At 42.8% G+C, this 20123-nt stretch overlaps 2 protein-coding genes and 1 long non-coding RNA gene across 6 annotated transcripts in view; 1 reads left to right on the top strand and 2 right to left on the bottom strand.

Moving 5' to 3' along the window:
- MAK (male germ cell associated kinase) overlaps positions 1-3750 on the bottom strand; it is a 30424-nt gene extending 26674 nt beyond the window's left edge. For 2 of the 3 annotated variants that reach the window (XM_053984423.1, XM_053984438.1), the window contains exon 1: positions 3666-3745. The gene's annotated coding sequence lies outside the window, so the exon portion shown is untranslated. Of the gene's footprint in view, positions 1-3665 lie in introns of all 3 variants that reach the window. The other variant, XM_053984433.1, reaches the window with a different exon arrangement.
- An 11-nt stretch (positions 3751-3761) lies between these two features.
- LOC128811138 (uncharacterized) lies at positions 3762-14469 on the top strand. 2 transcript variants are annotated; one of them, XR_008438251.1, is made up of 7 exons: positions 3762-3849; positions 6974-7149; positions 8824-9032; positions 9630-9782; positions 11057-11100; positions 11252-11370; positions 14264-14469. It is a non-coding gene; the product is annotated as an uncharacterized LOC128811138 (long non-coding RNA). The 2 variants fall into 2 exon arrangements; XR_008438247.1 differs by lacking the exon at positions 3762-3849 and adding an exon at positions 3883-3971.
- Positions 11614-16381, bottom strand: GCM2 (glial cells missing transcription factor 2). Its single transcript, XM_053984450.1, has 5 exons — positions 16340-16381; positions 14810-15062; positions 14309-14421; positions 12745-12870; positions 11614-12492 (listed from the first exon to the last, which is right to left on the bottom strand). Exons 1-5 carry the CDS (start codon positions 16379-16381, stop codon positions 11614-11616), a joined length of 1413 nt encoding a protein of 470 aa, XP_053840425.1.
- Positions 16382-20123: the final 3742 nt, after the last annotated feature.

Here is a 20123-nt window from a genome sequence, read left to right as displayed (position 1 = left end):
TCTACACACATCTACACTTCCCCTCCCCTAAAGCCACAGCTATAGTGAAATAAGATTTCTGGTTAATAGCATATTCTGAAACAAAGCTAAAAATCAGATTTAAAAAAAGTAACACAGACATCTCAAATTATGAGATTTTAAATTGGACTTTCATATATTTAAGCAAATTGTTTTTCTCAGAGTTCAGCTTTGTATCTTATTCCCCAGAATGCCTGCATGCACTCTGGTCTTTAATACCATCAATAATGCCTTTTTCCAACAAGGCTGATTGTTCACTCTGGTAATAAACATACGATCAAGTGTACTAATTCCAAGTTAAGATACATTCTGCATACACATCTTGCAAGTTGACAATGGTTTGCTCTATGTATATATTAAAAAAAAACAAACCAACACAAAAACTTTGAGGGTATACTTATACCCATTTTAAAACACAGCATCACATCTAAAGTGTCAACAACGATAAACTGTGTATGCATTTTGTGTATAGGTGCACACAGGCGTAGCATGTGAAGTGAAATGTAACAACTTTTGTGTGCTTGTGTTTCTCTGTTTCAAGAAATATCATTGTGCATTGTTTAAGGTATGTTTTGTTTTTTTGAGGGGATTCAGCAATATCTGCTACAGATGGCCCTAGTTTGAACTCTGAGTTACATTAAGAAGTTGGAAAATTTGCATGCATTTCATGCTCAAGTTTTTGCTCTCTAGCAAAGTGTACCAAAAACATGAGAAAAACTTGTATTTGCAATAAACAGAACAAGATCTAGACACAACCTCAAGTTTTGACCATTAAATCCTCTAATTTTGGTGCCTAAATCCTATCAGCTTTCCAAATAATTTTCATTGGAGTATATATTAATCACATGCTTTTACAATTATTCTTTTTGTCCAATTGTAATATTTTGACATGTGCAGTCAAAACAACCTCACTTAAAGTGTTCCTTCCCTCCAGAAATTCCATGTAATACAACACATCACAGACCCAATTACTCATTTTGTCTGTTATGTAATATATTTTATTGCCTTACTCCTTTTCTGCTGTATACTTTAATTTTTAGGGAATGAAAACACCTGATCAAGTAAAGTACAGAAAAGTCGGTGCATTCCTTCAATGATCAAGTGGAAGTGTCAAATCCACTTCATGGAAATGCACAAAACAAGGTGTGAAAACCACGTACCCTGATAATAACATCTGTGTACCACCACACCTACCCCACACTGACATGTACTGGAATTACAGAGCATGATGATTAGAACATAAATGCTCCAGAGATTCACATTTCACTACAACAGACTTCTGCATACTTTGTAATTTTCACCACTCATGCACAGCTCAGGTGTGCAATTTTTTACTCAGTGGTCTATCTGTATTTTCTTTTTCAAATCTGCAGTCAAGTTTTGTCTTTTGCACCAACCTGAGGAAAAGCAAGGGCCTAATCTAACTTTTCTGGTTAAAACATGCCTTTGGAGTGACCTTCTCCATACTAATGTTTATATGATATTATTTCCTTAGTGATGCAAAGCTCTAAAATGTAAAACTGTCATAACAGGTACCAAACAGACAAGAGAAATCCTAGTCTAAACAACAGCTTGTTGTTACTCTTAATGACACACTGCACATAATCTCACATACGGCACATAATCTCTTTACACACGATTAAGGAAAGATTAAAGCCAGGGACAAATAGAGGACAAAATAAAATAGCTTGACAGAATCTTTAATTTGCGTAAATTCAGCGAACCTAAACAAGTACTAGAGAATTGAAACAAATCATCACTTTTATTGTATTACTGGTGTCTCAAGCACTAACAGCAATTTTATTTCAGATGTCTGAATTACATTTCAAAAGGTAATGAATAGCAACAAATCACCTACATTCCTGAACAAACTACTTTCAAATAATTAGAAACTAGGATATATGACTCAATAAGACCTCCCACGCACAGAAGCAAAACACCCACAACCAAGTTTTACCAACCTGTTTACAGTACCTGATGAAATCACCAAAACTGTTTGTGTGGCACAGTACTGTTCTCAGTGATCAGAACTGGCAGTATTGCACAGCACAGAATACATGCTGATACTGATTTTAAAAGTTAAAAAAAAAAAAAAAAAACAACCAAACACCGAAACAAAACCAAACTCAACCACAAAACAACAAATAAATTTTGCTACAAGAACCTTCTTGGTAGTGAATGTATATTATTAAAGCTGCCAATAATCAGGTCCCATGACAGGTGGATCCAGTTCTTGAGATTAACCTCAAATCCATTACTCTAATCAAATACCAGCAGTTCTTTAAAAGCATGACACTCAGCTGCAAGAAAGAAGTCAGCAACACTGACAATAAATACTGGTGCTTTGAAACAGACTACCTTAAATTTTTTAAACTCCTTTTAAAAATCTAATATTGTTCCACTTGTGTGTATCAGGCATTCAGGATGGGGGATATCAAATTAAGAACTCCAGTTTGCTCTAAGTATTTTCCCCTGTTTTGTTCCAAACTAGCTTTGGTTTCAAACCAAAATTATTCACTCCAACTTTTTTCAGCAAATTACCACCATGCCAGCAAGGCTACCACTTCCTACCCGCATGAAACCCCTTCCCACAATACAGTACAGCAAGTTTCAGGATAACAGTGGTTTTAGTGCTGCTGGAAATTCAAGTCTCCAGTTTTGGGCAGTGTCCAGAAGGAACATGAACCACTCATCTTTCAGCATCTGCACCACTGTAAGTTTCAATAAAACACAGAATCGTTATGGTTGGAAGGGACCTCTGGAGATCATCTAATCCAAACCCCCTGCCAAGGCAGGGTAACCTAGAGCAGGTGACACAGGAACACATCCAGGTGGGCTTTGAATGTCTCCAGAGAGGGAGACTCCACAGCCTCCCTGGGCAGCCTGTTCCAGTTCTCTGCCATCCTCAATGTAAAGTTCTTCCTCGTGTTGAGGTAGAACTTCCTGTGTTTCAGTTTATGGCCATTGCTCCTCATCCCGTCGCCAAGCACCACTGAAAAGACTCTGGCACCATCCTCTAGGCACCTGCCTCTGAGATAATTATACGCACTAATGAGATCCCCTCTCAGTCTTGAGAGCGGAAACAAATGCTTGTTTCCACTTCAGTTCCACCTGCTGACATTCAGTCGCCTCCCAAGTGTGCTCAAGTACCTTCCTTAGCACTCACAGGGCAACGGCAGCACAGCGATCCTGCCGCTCACCCAGGCTATGAAAATCAGCACCGCCCGGCCTGCCAGTGTCACCCCTGTTCTCCTAAATAAAGCTTCACCTCCTCCCATTAACCGCGGACCTCTCAGGCCGCCAAGGCCCGGCTCTATCCCACCGAAGCCAAAGCTGGCAGGGTCCCTGTCCCCGTAGGCTCCGCACCACGCGGCGCTGCCGCTCCCAAAGCCCAGCACTGCAGCGGGGCAGCTCCCACACCCGCGAGTTCACCGCGCCACCGACCCAAGCCCCCCGAACCACGCTGGGGGCCGGCAGCAGCGCTCCTCTTCAGGAACGCAGCTCTGAGCGCTCCCGCTCCAGCCCAAACCAGCACCTCCTCCATGCTGGGAGGACCCCAGAGAGGCCCAGCCCAGCCCCCGGAGCACGGGTGTTCATCAGCCCGGCCCGAGGGGGACTCGCCGCCGTCCCCGCCGCCCCTCACTCACCGCGGCGCTGTGGGCGGAGCCAGCTCGATGCCGCCGAGCCCCCGGCCCGCCCGCCGCCTCCCTCGGCCGGGCCGCTCTGCCCCGTCACCGGGGCGACGGGCGCGGGGCCGGGCCCTGGGCTGGGGCGGGCCCCGCCGCCGGCACCGCCCTCCCGGCCGCGGGCACGGCTGCCCGGGTATCCCAGGTGGGGCGGAGGAGCTGGGAGGCGGCGGATAAGCAGCTCTGCGGAGAGCGGGGGCAGCGCCCCGTTGGAAAGGGAGCGGTGCGCAACTCGAGCTGAGCCTGATGACGAGGGCCACGTCACAGGTGGCCCCATGATACGCGAGATCGTCTTTAGGCAGACCTTATTATAATTACTGCTAATAGTAATTACATATTGAATGTATATTTGGTGCCCTGGTGAGACCCCACCTGCAGTACTGCATCCAGCTCTGGGGTTCCCAGAGCAGGAAGGACATGGACCTGCTGCAGCGAGTCCAGAGCTGGATGCTCTGTGATGCTCAGAAAGCTGGAGCACCTCTCCTATGAAACCAGGCTGAGAGAATTGGAGCTGTTCAGCCTGGAGAAGAGAAGGCTCCAGGCTGACCTTAGAGCAGCCTTACAGTGCCTAAAGGGAGCTTTCAGGAGAGATGGATAGAGTCTACTTACAAGAGCATGGACAAAGGGAAATGGCTTCAAATTGAAAGAGATTAGATGTTAGGGGAAAAAAAATCTTCACTGTGATGTTGGACAGGTTGCCCAGGGAAATTGTGGATGCCCCATCCCTGGAGGTGTTCAAAGCCAGATTGAATGGGACTCTGAGCATCCTGGTCTAGTGGAAGCTGTCCCTGCCCATGGCAAGGGGGTTGGAACTGGACAATCTTCAAGGTCCCCTTACAGTCCAAACCATTCTATGATCATATGAAATAAAGCTACCAGCTAAGCCACAGTGTACTTAGGATTTGTACAGAAATTCCCACTTGTAATATTCACAGCTGTAGTGAAACCTGAGGAATTTTTCCCCCTAGCATTTAAAAAATTATTTATTTTAAGCAATTTATTAAAATGCAAGTTGCTAGTACTGATGCAGGGGAGAAACTTTGAGTGCTCTACACATCCTAAAATATATGTATTTCTATTACAAAAATAATAATGAACTTTCTCCTTGGTTCTTTAGAATCTTGCATTTCTCCAGGGTGTACAGAAGGCACAGTTAATAAAAATGGCATATATAGTGTCTAACCCAGAGGTGCTTTTGGCAGGGAAGACTCATTTAAGCTTCAATTCTCAGTATTAACTTGAGCTTCCTATATTTTAATGTTTTTGAGAGTGAGGGGCAAGAAAGGGAGGAGATCGTTTCAACACAATAACTACTAGAAGCACCATGGAGGGAAAGGCAGAATATTGTTTTAGAAATTCAGATTCCTATCTGCTTCACCATGCTGGCAGTTCAGGCTTGCTGAGCAAAAATGGGAAGCTGTCTTAATTTTACCTTTTTTTCTCTCCCCTCCCTGTTCCTCATTAATTGGCGTGGTAACTTTGTGATGATTTAAGAACTGTTGACAGATTAATTGATTCTACCTCAAGTCAACTGGGTGGAACGTGGGGCTATGGGAATCGGTTTTCTGGAATTCAAAGGATTTGACCACTTGCACATAGCTTGATGAAATGAAAGTACAAGAAAACAACATTTTATTTTCTGAAACAAAATATGCCTGTTTCCTTTACTGAAATAAAACATCAGAGGTGACTGCCAGGTGACTGCCAGGTAAAATAAAGTTCAAAGGTGAGACTTGGACATGAGAAGGAAGAAAGTACCATAACCCACACAGCAGAATTCAGGCAGAGGTTCAGCAGGAGCTGACTGTACATAGCAAAGAATTTAACCATGCATTAACCTCTAAGAATATGTTTGATCACTACTACATGGATACATCCCTACCTTAAATATGTGAAAACACCTCTCCACTGTCAGTGGAAATGATGCAGCAGTTGCCCTGTGATGTCCCCTCCCTGCTCTTGTGTCCTTTCCTCTCTCTACACTTTAGCCATGTCCCATGACTGTCCTTTCCCAGTGATGGGCTCTGTCCTTTTCCTCTGGTGCTGCCACTCAGTTTCATAAGATCACAGAATGGTTTGGGCTGGAATGAAACTTATAAATCATCTAGTTCCAACCTCCCTGCCATGGTCAGGGACACCTTCCACTAGACCAGATGTCTCAAAGCCTGATCCAAACCTGGCCTTGAATACTTCCAGGGCATCCATAGCTTTTCTAGGCAACCTGTTCCAGTGCCTCACCACCCTCACAGAAAAGAATTTCTGCCTAATATCTGATCTAAACCCACCCTGTCTCAGTGTACAGCCATTTTCCCTTGTCCTATCCCTACATGCCCACGTAAAAAGTCCTTCTCCAGCTCTCTGCAGGCCCCCATTAGGTACTGGAAGGATGCTACAAGGTCAGCCCAGAGCCCTTTTTTCTCCACCCCAGCTCTCTCAGCCTGTCTTCTTAGGAGAGGTGCTCCAGCCCTTTAAGCATTTTCATGGCCTCCTCTGGCCTTGCTCCAGCAGGTCCATGTCCTTCTCCTGTTGGGAGGCCAGAGCTGGATACAGCACTGCGGGTGGGGTCTCACCAGAACAGGGCAGAGGGGCAGAATCACCTCTCCCAGCCTGCTGGCCATGCTGCTTTGGATGCAGCCCAGGACACTTTGGCTTTCTGGGCTACAGGCACACCCTGCTGGGTCATGCTGAGCAACCAACACAACCAAGTCCTTCTCCTCAGGGCTGCCCTCACTTCATTTTCCCCCAGCCTGTATTTGTCCTTGGGGCTGTCCTAACCCACAAGCAAGACCTTGCATTTGGCCTTGTTGAACTCCATGATGTTTGCACAGTCCCATCTCTCCAGCCTGTGCAGGTGCCTCTGGATGCCATCCCTTCCCTCCAGTGTGCTGACTGCACCACACAGCTTGGTGTCATCATCAGCCATGCTGAGGGTACACTCAATCCCACTGTCCATGTTGCTGAACAAGATGAAAATGTTTTTGGTTGCATGTGGGGCATTCCCAGTCTAATTACAGTCACTTATAAGGGATCTGGCATAAGCAAGGGGTTGATGTTTAAATAATTTCTGTATTAGTTATGCACGAGAGAAATATTTAAGACTAAATTCTGTTACCAGGATCACGTGTTTGTTGTCCCTGACATTTCACACATAGGAAGGCAGAAAAGCTGTAGACAGGACTTGTCAGTGTTTGAGGGAGACTGTAATATGGTGTGGAGTTGCAGTACAAGCACTGCAAGCCAGTCACTTAACACTTCATTTTGTCATAAAGACAGGAGAGAGATGCTGTCCTGTGCTCTTGCTATGAACCAGGAAGCTGAAGGAAAGGCAACAGGATGGAACAAAGAGACCCAGGATGTTTGTGAGACCTACTAAAGGACCTCTGAGAACATCCTCATGCACCTGCTTCCCTGCTTATTTTACAAAACAACACACAGAAAATCACTGGTAATTTTCTGTTGAAAGAACCTCCTTTGGTTGTGGTCCTTGACGGTGTTGATGCTATGCTCAAGTGCCAGCCAAAATACCTGAAACTACCTTCTTCCAAACACCATCACAAGTACCAGCATGCATGTTGAAGCTTATAGGGATTGTGTGAAGTTCATTTTTCTGTTTGAATGAGGTTGAACCAAACTAGCAATGTTTTCCTGTGATACTTACTTGAACCTGTGTCATCCCACTGATCTTTGTGTCTCATGCAGACTCTTGCAAGCCTGGAGAGGTGCTGTGCTGAAATGCACTCTCCACAATCCCAGGTGTAGCACTACATAAACACTATCTGTTTCACCTTCCCTTTGCTCATTAGCGACAGACAGATACTTAGCTTCAAGCAGCTAAGTACCAAAGGCAGTAATCCAGGCATGGATAACCACTGTGCACCACTCTTGTCATTTCTCAGGCAGAGGGATTTTAACAGGCCTGGATTAACTTCTATGTATTAAACTCTATGTATTGGGAGGAACCACTCCAATACTAAATGCCTCAGTTCTCCCCTTTTTGTCTGCATGTGACTTCAACTGATAAGGGTGGGAATGACATGAACTTTCCTAAATGCATCCCTAGAGCTGCATTGTGCATCCTGCTAAATGATGTCTCTCAGTAAACCTGCTCTACTTTGGTGAAAACTGTCTCAGTTGTTTTAGACAGCTTCCCCCCAAAAAGACACAAAGAAAAACCCCAGCAATTCAGAAGAAATCCCAGAAAATCCCCTGGAAGGAAAAAGTCTCAAATCATATTCAACTCTGTTACACTGCTGGTTTCCACTCACAGAACTCAGAAAAAGCTTGTCTCTGTCTTTAAGGTGATAGTTTGTATCCCCAAATGAAGAGATCAAATACTTCAGGCTCAATAAGCCCAAAACAGCCAAGTTCCTGCATGCCTTGTTTGTAGCATTTAGCACATTTGAAAAGCCCAGAGATAACCTGGTTCCAGAAGACGAGCAAGGACTAAGCAGATTGCTTGGACTCTCACAGGAGTTCTTTAGCAGAACTGGGTGGATACAGGTGGTCATGGAGCAGGACAGTCTGCCAGGATCTGTCTGCCCGCCATGAGGTGTGACCATGAAGTGATGCCCACAGATATTTGCATCTGTCAGGTGTGTGACACATGGCTGCATTTTGTGGGTACAGGAGTGAAAAACATTGTCACAGGGCCTCTTGTCTCTGGGAGGCATCCGCTCAACACTTGGGCTTTTAACCTTTGCCATTGTGAGGCTGCTGTTTTGGTACAAAGGGCATCCTCAGCACAGGAACAAGTGGTGCTTTACCTCAGTAGGGCCCTTGTAACCCATTTGAAGCCAGAGCCACAGGAGACTGAGATTTGAAAGCACCTTCTGCTTTGCTCGCTCTGTGATTGTGCCATAACAACTGGAGTTTGTTAGATGAAGATGCCTGTCAGAGTAGAGGCTACAGGCCAGTGAAGGGCTCCTCTCAGGTGCTCAATGCAGGACCAAAAACCACACTTGAAAGGGACAATTAATGGAAGAGAAGGTGCTTACTCCGGGACTATCTTGCTTCAGGATGCTGCTTTGCCTGAGGAACATGCTTTTAAAGTCAGTGCTGCAGCTGTATAAACCTACAATGAGGCTTTCAATTTCAGCTTTTTTTTTTCCTTTTGTTACAGAAACTCCCGTTGCCTTTACATTTATGTATTTTGAATAGAAAAACTGTCTGCAACTCTAGACTTTTTCCATCTGATTTTTTATCTCTAAAAGGTAACATACAGCTAATCTCATCCCAGACACTTGTACATGAGAGGAATCAAGGTGAAGAAAGAATGCAATAACCTTTAGAGATGTTTTATTTGTTGTACTGCTCAGATGATGCAGCAAGGTAATCACCACCATAGCTTTCCACTGTGCTTAAACAGCTGTGATGTTTATTATTAATAAATCCACACCCTAAAAGTAGCATCTTAACACAATTGGCTGCATTTTCTTTACTGGTTTAAAAGATACGTTTAATTGGATAGTAAAATGATTTAAGCATACAACTACAATGACAAGTTTAATACCAGTAATGTAAACAGCATGCAACCCCCACAGCTTGTCGGTTTGAATAGCTAGTAGTATTTTAATAACTTGTGCTTGAGTTGTGGTTGGCTAACTCCTCTAAAATCACTATAAAATAGAGCATTTTACAGTTTTAATATTTTCCTTGATTTTCCCACCTGCAGTGAATCTTTCCAGCTTTTCTAGTCATTTTGTTTTGCTTTATTCCCCTCTTATATATTTTTCCCCTTTAAATTTACAAGGCTGTAAGCCTTGATTATTATTCTACCTGTCAAATACCTCAATATGATTTGGCATACAGCCAAGAAATCCCAGTTCAGTGAACAGGCATAGTGCTATATATTCTTAAACTCTAAAATTTTGCATTAGTCTTTTTGGGAAATAGCTCACAAACCACCTTTTTTTTTCTTTTTTAAAGGTTTTAAAGTATGTGGGCTAATTATCAAATTGATGTTGTCCACCTGAATCTCTTCTTATCAGTAATTTAAAACACGTGGTAGAAGAATTACCATAAGAGGTTAACAAAAGCCAAGGGAGATATACAGAAAGTACACTAGAGCTAAAAGACAAGGTAAGCTTGCTGCAGGTGAATTAATTTAGTGTTTTTGTGAATTCCATCTTTGTCTGGCTTGAATTTTTAAAATTCAGAACAATTCACTGCTGAAACAGAATGCTATTAACTAAATTCCTGTGGGGCTCAGTTTCACATCTTAGACTGAACACATTGTTTTTCATAAAAATATGAAGAGAAAGAAAATATACTGCATCAGAAATAACTATTTTTAAATCTCAGATATTTGTATGCTTTTATTTGAAAATACAATTTATTTACCAGTTTAATGATAGCTTCAGTGCACAGAACCTTATAATTCTAACTAGCCAGCTGCTCACATTACTTTACATGGTGCCTTGCTTTTAACTGTGATTTCACATTTATTGAAAGACTACAGTAGTATGCTGCTTCTACAACCACAGCAAAAATATATGTAAGACAGAGGCAAAAAAGAAAAATGTTTAAAAAGTTAAACATACTTGGTAACTCAATAATAATGGCACCAAAAGAAATTTTTTTACCCTGATCAACCCCTGTGTCTACTTAGCTCCCTTGCTTGGCACACACATTTTGGGTGAGGGTTCTATTCCCCAGTACTAAGTGGCTTTCAAAATATCTTTAGTTTTAAACCAGTACTGTTCTGTTTTTTCTTCTTTCCAGATAAAAGAATTAGTTGGTTTAGGGATGAATTTGGGAATGCACTTCTTTACATTTTCTTTGTTTAGCTCAGTTTGGAGATTTTGTTTCATAACCTCTCTGTTGCCTGGTTGTTTGATTTCCGAACTAGTGCTATCATGGGGAGCTCTGTTTACAGAGAGAAAAATCGCTACAAGTCCCTTGGGAGAGGGAGAAAGACCTGATGGAGATGGAGTGCAGAGAGGGTGCCATGAAAGGTTAATTTAACACTGACCTGTACTAAGAAGCTGAGATGTTGCATTCTTAGAGAGGACGAGTTGTATTCATGGGTAAAGAGGACTCTGCACCAATAACCAATTGGTCTGACCAGCTTGCCAGGCCCCTTTAAACAAAAGGAATTTTCACTGTAAATGGTTTTCAGGATAACATAAGTTAACTCTGGCAGCCATGTGATGCTGAGCAGGTTTGGTGGGGGTTGCCTGAGCCTTCCTGCCTCCAGGCTGAGTGTTACAGGGTTCCTGGTGTGGCTGTGCTGAGCTGTCCTTCTTAGATCTAAAGGCTGAGTAGTCTCTAGTCTTGATACAGGGGATTAAAAAGCAACATGAATTTAGCATGTTTCATTTCTCGGGTTTCAGGTTTTTCATTTCTCGTTTCAGAGAAACTTAGCTGATCTTTCCATTCATCAAAAGGATCATGGCAGGTAAATGAACCATTTAAGTGAATTATTCTGCAAATTGTCTTGCTTTAACATTTCTGTTATTTCTTTCTTTCCCTGCCATTTCTTTCAGTTGACTATAATCTATGGCCACCTTCCTTCATTTTTTTCCCGTTTAGTCTTTTCTTTCTTACAGATGGAATATTTTCTCTCAAAGCTTAAGGCAGGAGTTGTAGCTATAAGTGGATTGCACTTGCTGTCAGAGGAGGCTGTTGACTTCCAGAAGATCTGTGCTTCCATATTACCTTCTCCCAGGTGTGTTTTGGGCTAAGTTCCTTGTGCCATTTTAGAGATTGTGTGGGATTTCTTTGAAATTAGATGCAAAATATAATTCACTCAGCACACAACTCCAGAAAGGTGCTTTTGAGAAAAAGCTGTCTTGATGTTCTGCTTCCTTACATCTCCTCAAATCCCAAACCACTTGGCTTAGCACTCACATGGTCAGCACAATAATCTATTCTCCCATTGGCAGGTATTTGCCATTTAGGCACCATTTAGTCAATATTCAGCACTCTCAAACCTTAGGCCTTCATGCTCAGCAAAGCTGTTCCCCAGAGGGAGCCCATACCGATAGCTCTCCACACTCTCAGCTGGTTTGGATTTTGTGGGGATGGAGTCATGCTGGTAGAGCAACGCTGACTTTATCATTCCAAAGTCTTCTTGAATCTTCATCCCTGAATAGACAGCACCTGAGATGTTTTCTGCCACGTGGGTGTAGCTCTGGAGGTTTTTCATGTCGCAGAGGTTGTCACTGTATTTCAGCGTGGTTGGCTTGTAGGCCTGGTAGGACACCTTGGTGGTGGTGGTGATGACTGTCTGCAGTGGTGGGGCCATGGGAGCGGGGCTGGGGCTGTACCTGCAGGGATAGTCTCCACTGCAGTAAGGGTGGGGAGCACTTGTTGCCATCTGCCCGTAGTCACTCCAGTCTCCACTGCCGGTTTTCCCCCACGCTGGTTTCAATCCGTAATGTCTGACAGGGTTATCAAAGCTCTTATCATGGGTGGTCACAGAGTTGTAGTGAGACCCGTTCACAGTGAGGGGGTCTGCATCAACGGCAGGACTGGGCAGATCTTTGTAAAATGTTGGGTAAGGACTTGAGCTTATAAATGTAGGAACTCCAAACTCGTAACTGCATGGCATGGGCATGTAGATCCTTGGATTTGGGCATTTAGGAGGGTATGGCGATAGCTGGTCCTCTTGGAAGCTGGCTGGGTCGTAAGGTGCCTTGTAGAGGTCTGTGTTCTGCAGCGAAGGGTAAGACTGGGCTGGAGTTGAAAAACTGGTGTCTGTGAAGATACTGACTCTTTCTGGGCCATCCATACAGTGAAAATTCTGTAGGTTATTGGTGTAACCACTGCTGTCAGGGTATCTTCCTGCCTGACAAGGAGAAGTAGATCTTTAAGATATAGGAATCAATACTGCCCACACCCAAATGTCTCAATACTTGTGCTATTGCTAGTTTCAGCCCCAAATTAACAGATGTTAATTTCTTATTAATACATGTTAATAGCATGGTGTAAAGCTTTGTTTTGCCCTGGGATCCCCAGTACGTGCTTATCACATATTTTTAATTGACAAAAAAGTCTTCATTTATGTCACCTTTTTATTTCACTAATGATTTTGATTTACCTCTGAATTTAGAGATCTCTTTTTCTGGGAGTGGTGATAAGAGGACATTTGCTTCTTAATTGCACTTCTTCTTGCCTCTGCCTCCAGTTTACTCTCTGGCCGGGGGTGGTCATGGACTCCTTTAGCCTAAATTAGGATTAACTGAGAATTAGATGTGAACCTGGAAGGGGGTAAAATTAGAGAAAATGCTCTAAGTAGTACAAGGGATAGTCACAGCATGGTCTGTGGTTTGGCACAAGAAAAAATGAATGAAGAAACTAAACAAGGACAAATTCATTGTGAAAATAAACAAATAGAATAAAACATGATTTGGATGTAGATAGAAGGAAAAAGTGAGGGAAAAGTCAGTGAGGACTACAGAGCTGATGAATGAACAAAAGTGCTACCTAAGTTTGTGACGTTCAGGAGTAGATAATTAGAACCAAGGGGGAAAAAATTAATTTGGTTGGTTTTCTGCAGTCCAGTATCTCAGTTCTGCCTTATAAGCACATATATAAATAGTATAAATAGACTTTAAAGAGGTTGCATGCCACAAGATGAAAAATATTCTCTTAAAGCAATACACCTTCTTGAACAGGACTGAAAATCATATCCTGGAAAACCATCTGAAAATGCTCTGCTATTTGTGGGTATGCAGATCTACATAACCAAAGTTACACTAGCATATGATGAAGTCATGGACACTGCATTTCATTACTCATTTGTCTGAACAGACCTACATACAGTCCCTAATACAAAGCAGGAAGCTAAAAATTACTTTTTAAACACTGCCTTTTTTCAAGCAGAAATTAACTTCTAAGCAAGGGTTTATCAACCTTTTTGATAGTAAAGTCTTCCAGTTTTGCATGTCTGTAAAAGAACATTTGAATAAGAATAATAGGAGGGAATCTGAGAATATGACCAGTTTTCTTCCATTTACTGACTGGAGAACAGTTCACTGCCGTGTGAGTCAGAGGGAAAAAATATCCTGGAGAAAATGCAATCTCATAGAACAGAAACTTTTTGTTTTGTTTTTGTTCCAATGTTGCTAAAAAAAGAAAAATCAAGATGAAATTTCAAATTTCAGCTAAGATTCTTCTTTTTTCTGTCAAGATTTTAAATACTTCAAAATTCAAAGGCTAGTTTCACATGAAGTAGAATTTTTATGTTTCAACTCATGTAAATTAAGACTTTTTTTTCCTATTTATTTTAGTAGGAAATAAATACTTGGAAATAACATTGGAGATATCCAGTTGTCATATGCAACCAGGGTGCAAGACAGCCTTTTTGTTCATATTTATGTTCTGTAAAGAGAGGAGAATTTTATCCATCAGTGATATTGTAGTTAAAATTGAATATTGCCAACCCATAAGCGCTGCTTTTAAAGAGACAGCCAAGTATTTGTTCTTATCACGTTCATACTAAAGAGAAATTCAATCATGGACTAATGGACTAGACCTCCATCATGCTCATCATGGTCTGTGTTACGTAAAAAAGTGGGGGGAGAAGGAAGAAATCTCTCTCTTTATTTTATATACAGGTAATTTTTATATGGTGTGCACAAATACATACAGCTGCTTTCTACCTGGAAAAATATTGCTTTGCCATCAAGCCTCCAGAAGTTTGTGACTGGATAACCACTGTGTCCTCGACAAGGAATCAACTCGAGGGCAGAGTTACAGTTGGGGCAGGCTTTCTCTGTGAACAGAAAGAAACTACTGAAGAGATTGGTTAAGGACAAGGATGCTGCCCGAGAGTAAACAGAGCTTAAGAGCAACATGATCAGACTTTTCCAAAATTCAGATTAAAATGTGTTGTTTAAGGAAATGCAACATGGACTACCAAGTATAGCTAAATGGTGTGAACTAGAACTGCCACTAGATGTATACGCTAGTAATTTAAAGGATTTAAATCCACATCCCCTTAAATATTTGCAAACAGACATTGATGAGGTTTGGAATTCATCAGTCATTGCAATTATGCCTTAGTTTGCCCGCAAGTAAGAGTGACTCCAGTTTGGAAATCAAGCCCAGATGCCAGAAACGGGGTCCCCTGGGCATCGCAGCTCTCTCTGGGTGCCTCTCACTTTGTTGCTTCTGCCGAGCCTTGTCGCATATGGCGGGGCGGAGCTGCAGCCTGGCCCCGCCGGGCAGAGCGCAGCTCCGGGCGCACACCACCACGCCCAGGCAGGACTTCTTGAGGATCTGGCAGTTGTGGTTGTTGGTGTTGCGCATGGCCCAGCCGCTGAGGTGCCGCTGCGCATTCTTCTCCTCGCTCGAGTAGATGAGCCGCACGTAGCCATCGGGCCACTCCTGGAAGGCGTCGAAGTGCTTGGGGTCCTGCAGCAGGGAGGGTGGGGTGGGAGGGCAAGGCAGCAAGGAGAAGAGCAAGAGAACGTTATTAGCATATTACAACCCGATATTTTTGCCTTCTTATAAGACACATAACAGGGAAAAAAAAAAAAAAAAAAAAAAAAGCTTTTTCTATCACCAGACAAGCAGCACAAAAAGAAATATCCGAAGAATAGCTTCTTCGGAAGTGCTCTCTAAAAGGGCTAGGGCAGTCTGAGATGCCGTATCTGAAAAGAAAGTCAGGATCGTTTCCTCTTCTGCATCGTGATCCATTGTAGCACCATCTGCTGACACATTTGCCTTTTACAGTGAAGTTACCAGCTATAAGACATCAGCTTTATTCCCAGAATTCACTGACTAGTGTACTATCAGTGTGCCCAGACAGACCACAAGCCGCCCTGATCATGATTGCTATTAAGTTCTCCTTGTTGTGGGATAATGCACCTGCAGGCAGGAAACTAGAAGTTTTAGCTATGGAATGGCTTCTTAAAGTGAATCTAATATGATTTGAATAAGGCTTTTCCCAAAAAATAGAGATAAAAAGTTTTGTTATTGCAAATGTACTTCCAATGTATGTATAGTAACACAAAGAACATTTCAGTTTTTTGGGATTTCACAGCTTTCTGGAATTCCTTACTAAAATGTAATTACCAGAACTATGAAAGAGGATTTTAAACTGCAAATATTTATAATGCAATACATATTTAACATATGTATGTACCACATGTGGGAGCAATCTCAGCAAACAGAAGGCAACTAACAATTTTTACAGCATTAAGCAATTCATTAAGACATAACAGCATGGGCTCTGTAAACTTAAATAAACTCTAAGATGAAAAAAGTTGTAAATTAAAAAACCTATTTGAAACTCACAACTAGAAAAAAAGTCGAGTGCTCATTGGCATTAAAGTGTTGCATCAATAAACCAAAGAAATAATTAGGTAACTTGGGTCATAGTAGTAAACAATCAATTCAAGTTCCTATTCAACATTTCTTGAACAAGGAAGAGGCGGGAGAAGGAAACTGTCCAAATGGAGCCACAGGTTGTTTAGGAGTTCATATCCAGCTAGGCAAAGCCGTGTATCAAAACCATACTTTTATTATAAGTGACTTTATAAAGACTACAAAATAACACAAAGTAAAAAGAGAAGTAAAGCAGACGTAAAAAAAAACTTTGCTTAGAGCGAAATTCGTCCCGCTGTTTCCCAGCTCCACGTTAGAGCCGGACGGGGACTTTCCCCAGTACCTCCCCGCCCACCCGGTACCTGCGGCAGCTTGGGGTCGTTGATGTCCCAGGTGAGCTTCATGGCAGAGAGTGGCCGTGGGTGGCGGCTCCCGGTTTTTTATGCCGTCGGGGCGTCGCCGAGGTCGGGGTGGGGGAGCTCTCAGCCGGCCTCGTGGGCGGAACAGCAGCACCATCACCGAAGCCCACCGCGGCCCCTGGGTGGGGCAGGAGCTGCGTTCCCCCTCCACGCCACAGGCGGGTTTCGCTACCTTTACCTGAAGGTGTGTTACTGTGTGTGATGCAGGGGTTGTGCACGAATGCACCCCAAACAGTGGGGGCCGTGACCTCGGCAAATTTGAGCCGGGTTTGGAAGTCTAACCCGGCAGTCGCGGGGCTCTGCCTCTCGCTCCCGCGGGTGGCCGGGATGACGGGAGGGGTGATGGGGAGCCAGGGAACCCGTCTCTGCCCCACCGGGATGCTCCTGATCTTGGATTTTGAGCGTGGCTCGGAGCTGCCTGCACCTTGTAAAGCCTCCGGAGGGAGGCAAAGATGCTGAATAACCTGCTCTTTGGATGTAAACGAAATTGGCTTTACTTGGCAGGTTTCCCCTTCGCCTTATGCTCTATAGTACCTGGTTTAAAGTGCAAAGTTGGTGTTGGTGCCATTGTATTGATAGGCACATTTTGACTTATTGAACAGTTACAGATTTTGTGTTACGTTTTTATTTTCAAAAGAAACAGCTGATGAGGTCTGAAGTTTGGAGCTTTTTGTTTGGTTCCTTTGGTTTTCGTGAGTTTGTTTTTCTTTTTATTGGTTTTGTGGGGGGGGTTGTTTGTTTATTTGTTTGGGGTTTTTTTTTAAGTGGGGGGAGATTGATTTTTGGTGTGAAAAACAAAAAGAAAAACACTATCCACCACAGCACAGAGACCGAGCCGTTGAACTCCGAGTGCTGTTATCACACTTTAAACGATCTCACCTGTTCGCAATGATTTTTCTCATTCACTTCCCTCCTCTCTGGTCCAAAAATTACCGAACTTTACCCTCAGCTGAGCCCAATAAAGCCCACCCGGCAGCAGCACACGCTGGCTGTGGCTCCTCTCAGCCAAGAGCAGCCCCCAGGGAGGCTCCGAGCTCCTCCTTTGCACCCCTGGGCTCGGCCGGGGGTCTGTCAGTGCCGGTGCGAGGGGCCCGTCCCAGGTGCCGCACAGCTGAGGCTTTTTAGGGCGGAGGCGAACCGGGCTGCTTTTTCTCCTTTTTTTTTCCCCCCACTGCTGGGGTAGAGAGTGAGGGCTTGCTGAGGAAAGGAGAGTGCTCGGAGCTGTGGGAAAGGCTGGTGAGGGTCGCCCTCCACCCTAAGCGCGGCTGTGTGGAGCAGCAGCAGCGGGTGACGGCCGCGGGGAGGGTCTGAAGCAGCCCCCGCGCCATGGTCCAGGTGAGCGGCGCTCCCCGCGGCGGGGACCCGGCAGCGGCCACGGAGAGGGGGACACTCCGTGCTGCCTCCGGGCGACACCGCGGGACTCCCCGCGGCCGCCAGAAACCTCGGGTTGGGAGGTGTGGGGGAGTTTTGCCGTTTAGGTAATAATGAAGGAAAACCAGCGTTTTGGAAGTGAGGGGATGAGCAGGTGCTCTTCAGCTTTGGGGCAGAAAAAGTTGTTTGGGTTTGTTTTGGTTGATTGGGTTTTGTTTTTTGGGGGGCCAGAGAAAGAAGATTTTTCCTGTATTTTTCTCTTCCTCTTATTTTCAAAGGAAGAAAAAAGTGAAGAACGAAATAGAGATATGAGTGACAATATGGCAGACAGGGCAGAAGACTACGTAAGGATCTTTGAAATGCATTCTTATCTTTATTTTACAAATTTTCATTTATATATATATTTAAAGGTGCATTTCTTAAATGAATATGGCATGACCCAGAATTTTTAGTAATTTTATTTAATGTGGGAAGTGTAGTAATCCTCTTACTCTTTTCTTTAGTAAGTGGGAAGAAATTATTGTAATAGTTGTGGGACTTACAAACTGGGTATACTAAATTGCCTATTTCCTTACTTGGTATCTTTTATAATTATTCAGTTTCAAGGGTTCTGTCTCTTTTGGACATTAAGACTGACGTTTCATTTCAGATGTAGTAGTAAAATGAAAGTAGAGAAACAAATGACATAAAACAAATAAACAGAAACTTGCAACTTTTAAAATAGCATTACAAGTGTTTTATCATAATTAGTGGTGCTACAGTTTCAATGCATGATTATTTTATTCACTAATTGTTTCCTTCCCTTCCCTCTGCAGCTCGAATCATTGCTCATTGATGCCTTTAAAGGGAAGGGGTTTCAAAAAATACACGAGCTGCTTCAAGAGAAGGAAGTAGAGCCTCCTCAGAAATACAGTGAATCTCTCTTTAACCAGCTGGACAAAGCACTGAGAAAGGTGAGTACCATAAATAATCTCAACTCTCCTAACAGCTAACTCAGAGGGTAGCAGGCTATTGATGCACAGCACTCTGTGTTTCTGCAGGAGCTGGACAAGAATGAATTCAAGAATGTTGCATTGCTGCTGAAATGCATTCAGCTCTACATTAAAAGTGATCTTGAAGAAGGGAAGAGCTTGTTTATTGAGCAAGGACTGGTAGCAAAGATGAGTATAATACTGTATACAATTTACTAATGTGATTTAAGTTGTTTGCATCAGAAAAAAAAAAAAAAAAACTCCAAGGAAGTAAAAACTAGAGGATGGTTTGTTGGCTACACAGAAACAAAATATTTTTTTAATATTTAATACGCGTGAACTGAATGGGGGAAAAATGCTTAGTCTCTCTTACTGCTTTTGGTGTAGAAGCCAATTTTATGGCTCCACTTATTACGTGATTTAAAGGGTTGGGTTGTTTGGGTTTTTTTTAAGCTGATAGTGGAAGGAGAGGATGAATTTCTATGAGTCCCATTAGAGAAGTGATATAGACTTTCTAAATGCATTTTAAATGCTCCAGCAAAATACAGTTTTAGCAGTAGAATTGATGAGTAATTTGTGCTTTTGTATTTTTAAAAATGGAGACAGTCTTTATGATGATCCCTCTCTAGTTATGTAGTAAACCCAATGCATTTAGTCTGCAATTGTGTTTTATCTTCTGGCACTATATTGATTTCAGCTGGTAATAGTTGTAGTAGCAGAAAGGCAATCGTGCTGAAGATGGGTAACACCTGGATCCAACACAGGTGTAACTGCCAGGGAACAGCTAACACATGCTCTCTGTTAGCAGAGAGTTTACTGAGAGTCCTCAGTCCAAAATGTTGTATTCCTGCCTTGTAATGCTGTTCAGGGGTACAGTTGCTCAGAATTCCTGTATGGAAATAAATTAATAATTTTTTTTCCAGTCTGAGCTCTGTACTTTCAGTGGAATGTAGATTTCTAGTTCACCATTTGTGTGTGATGTTATTCAATGTTTAAAACCATGAAGTATTAATATATTTACCTTGAAAAAATTGTACAGTATTTCACTGTGAGTTATGTCCTCTAGAAATGTCTATAGTAGTTTTGGTGCTACTAACAGCATGTATTGTGTCTGAGCACCATGGGTGGATGCCTTGGACAAGAAAGAAGGATAAAAGGGGGGCTAGGAAGGGAAGGGGGAAATAGCACTTTTCATGTCCTCCTAGCAAAATTTGAACTCCTTAAAGCTGTGTAGCTTTTGACACAGTACATGACTCTGAAGTTTAAAGATTAAAACACTCTGTAAGGTTTCCTGCAGACATATATAATTTAGGACTATTAATTCCTCTTCTCAGTTTTTAACTCTCTTTTTTTTAACTTTTACCTGGTATCTTGGTTTGAAAGAG

The sequence above is a fragment of the Vidua macroura genome, chromosome 1 (assembly GCF_024509145.1).
Source record: "Vidua macroura isolate BioBank_ID:100142 chromosome 1, ASM2450914v1, whole genome shotgun sequence".
NCBI classification, from domain to species: Eukaryota; Metazoa; Chordata; class Aves; order Passeriformes; family Viduidae; genus Vidua; species Vidua macroura.
This window is presented reverse-complemented; position numbering and strand designations above follow the sequence as displayed.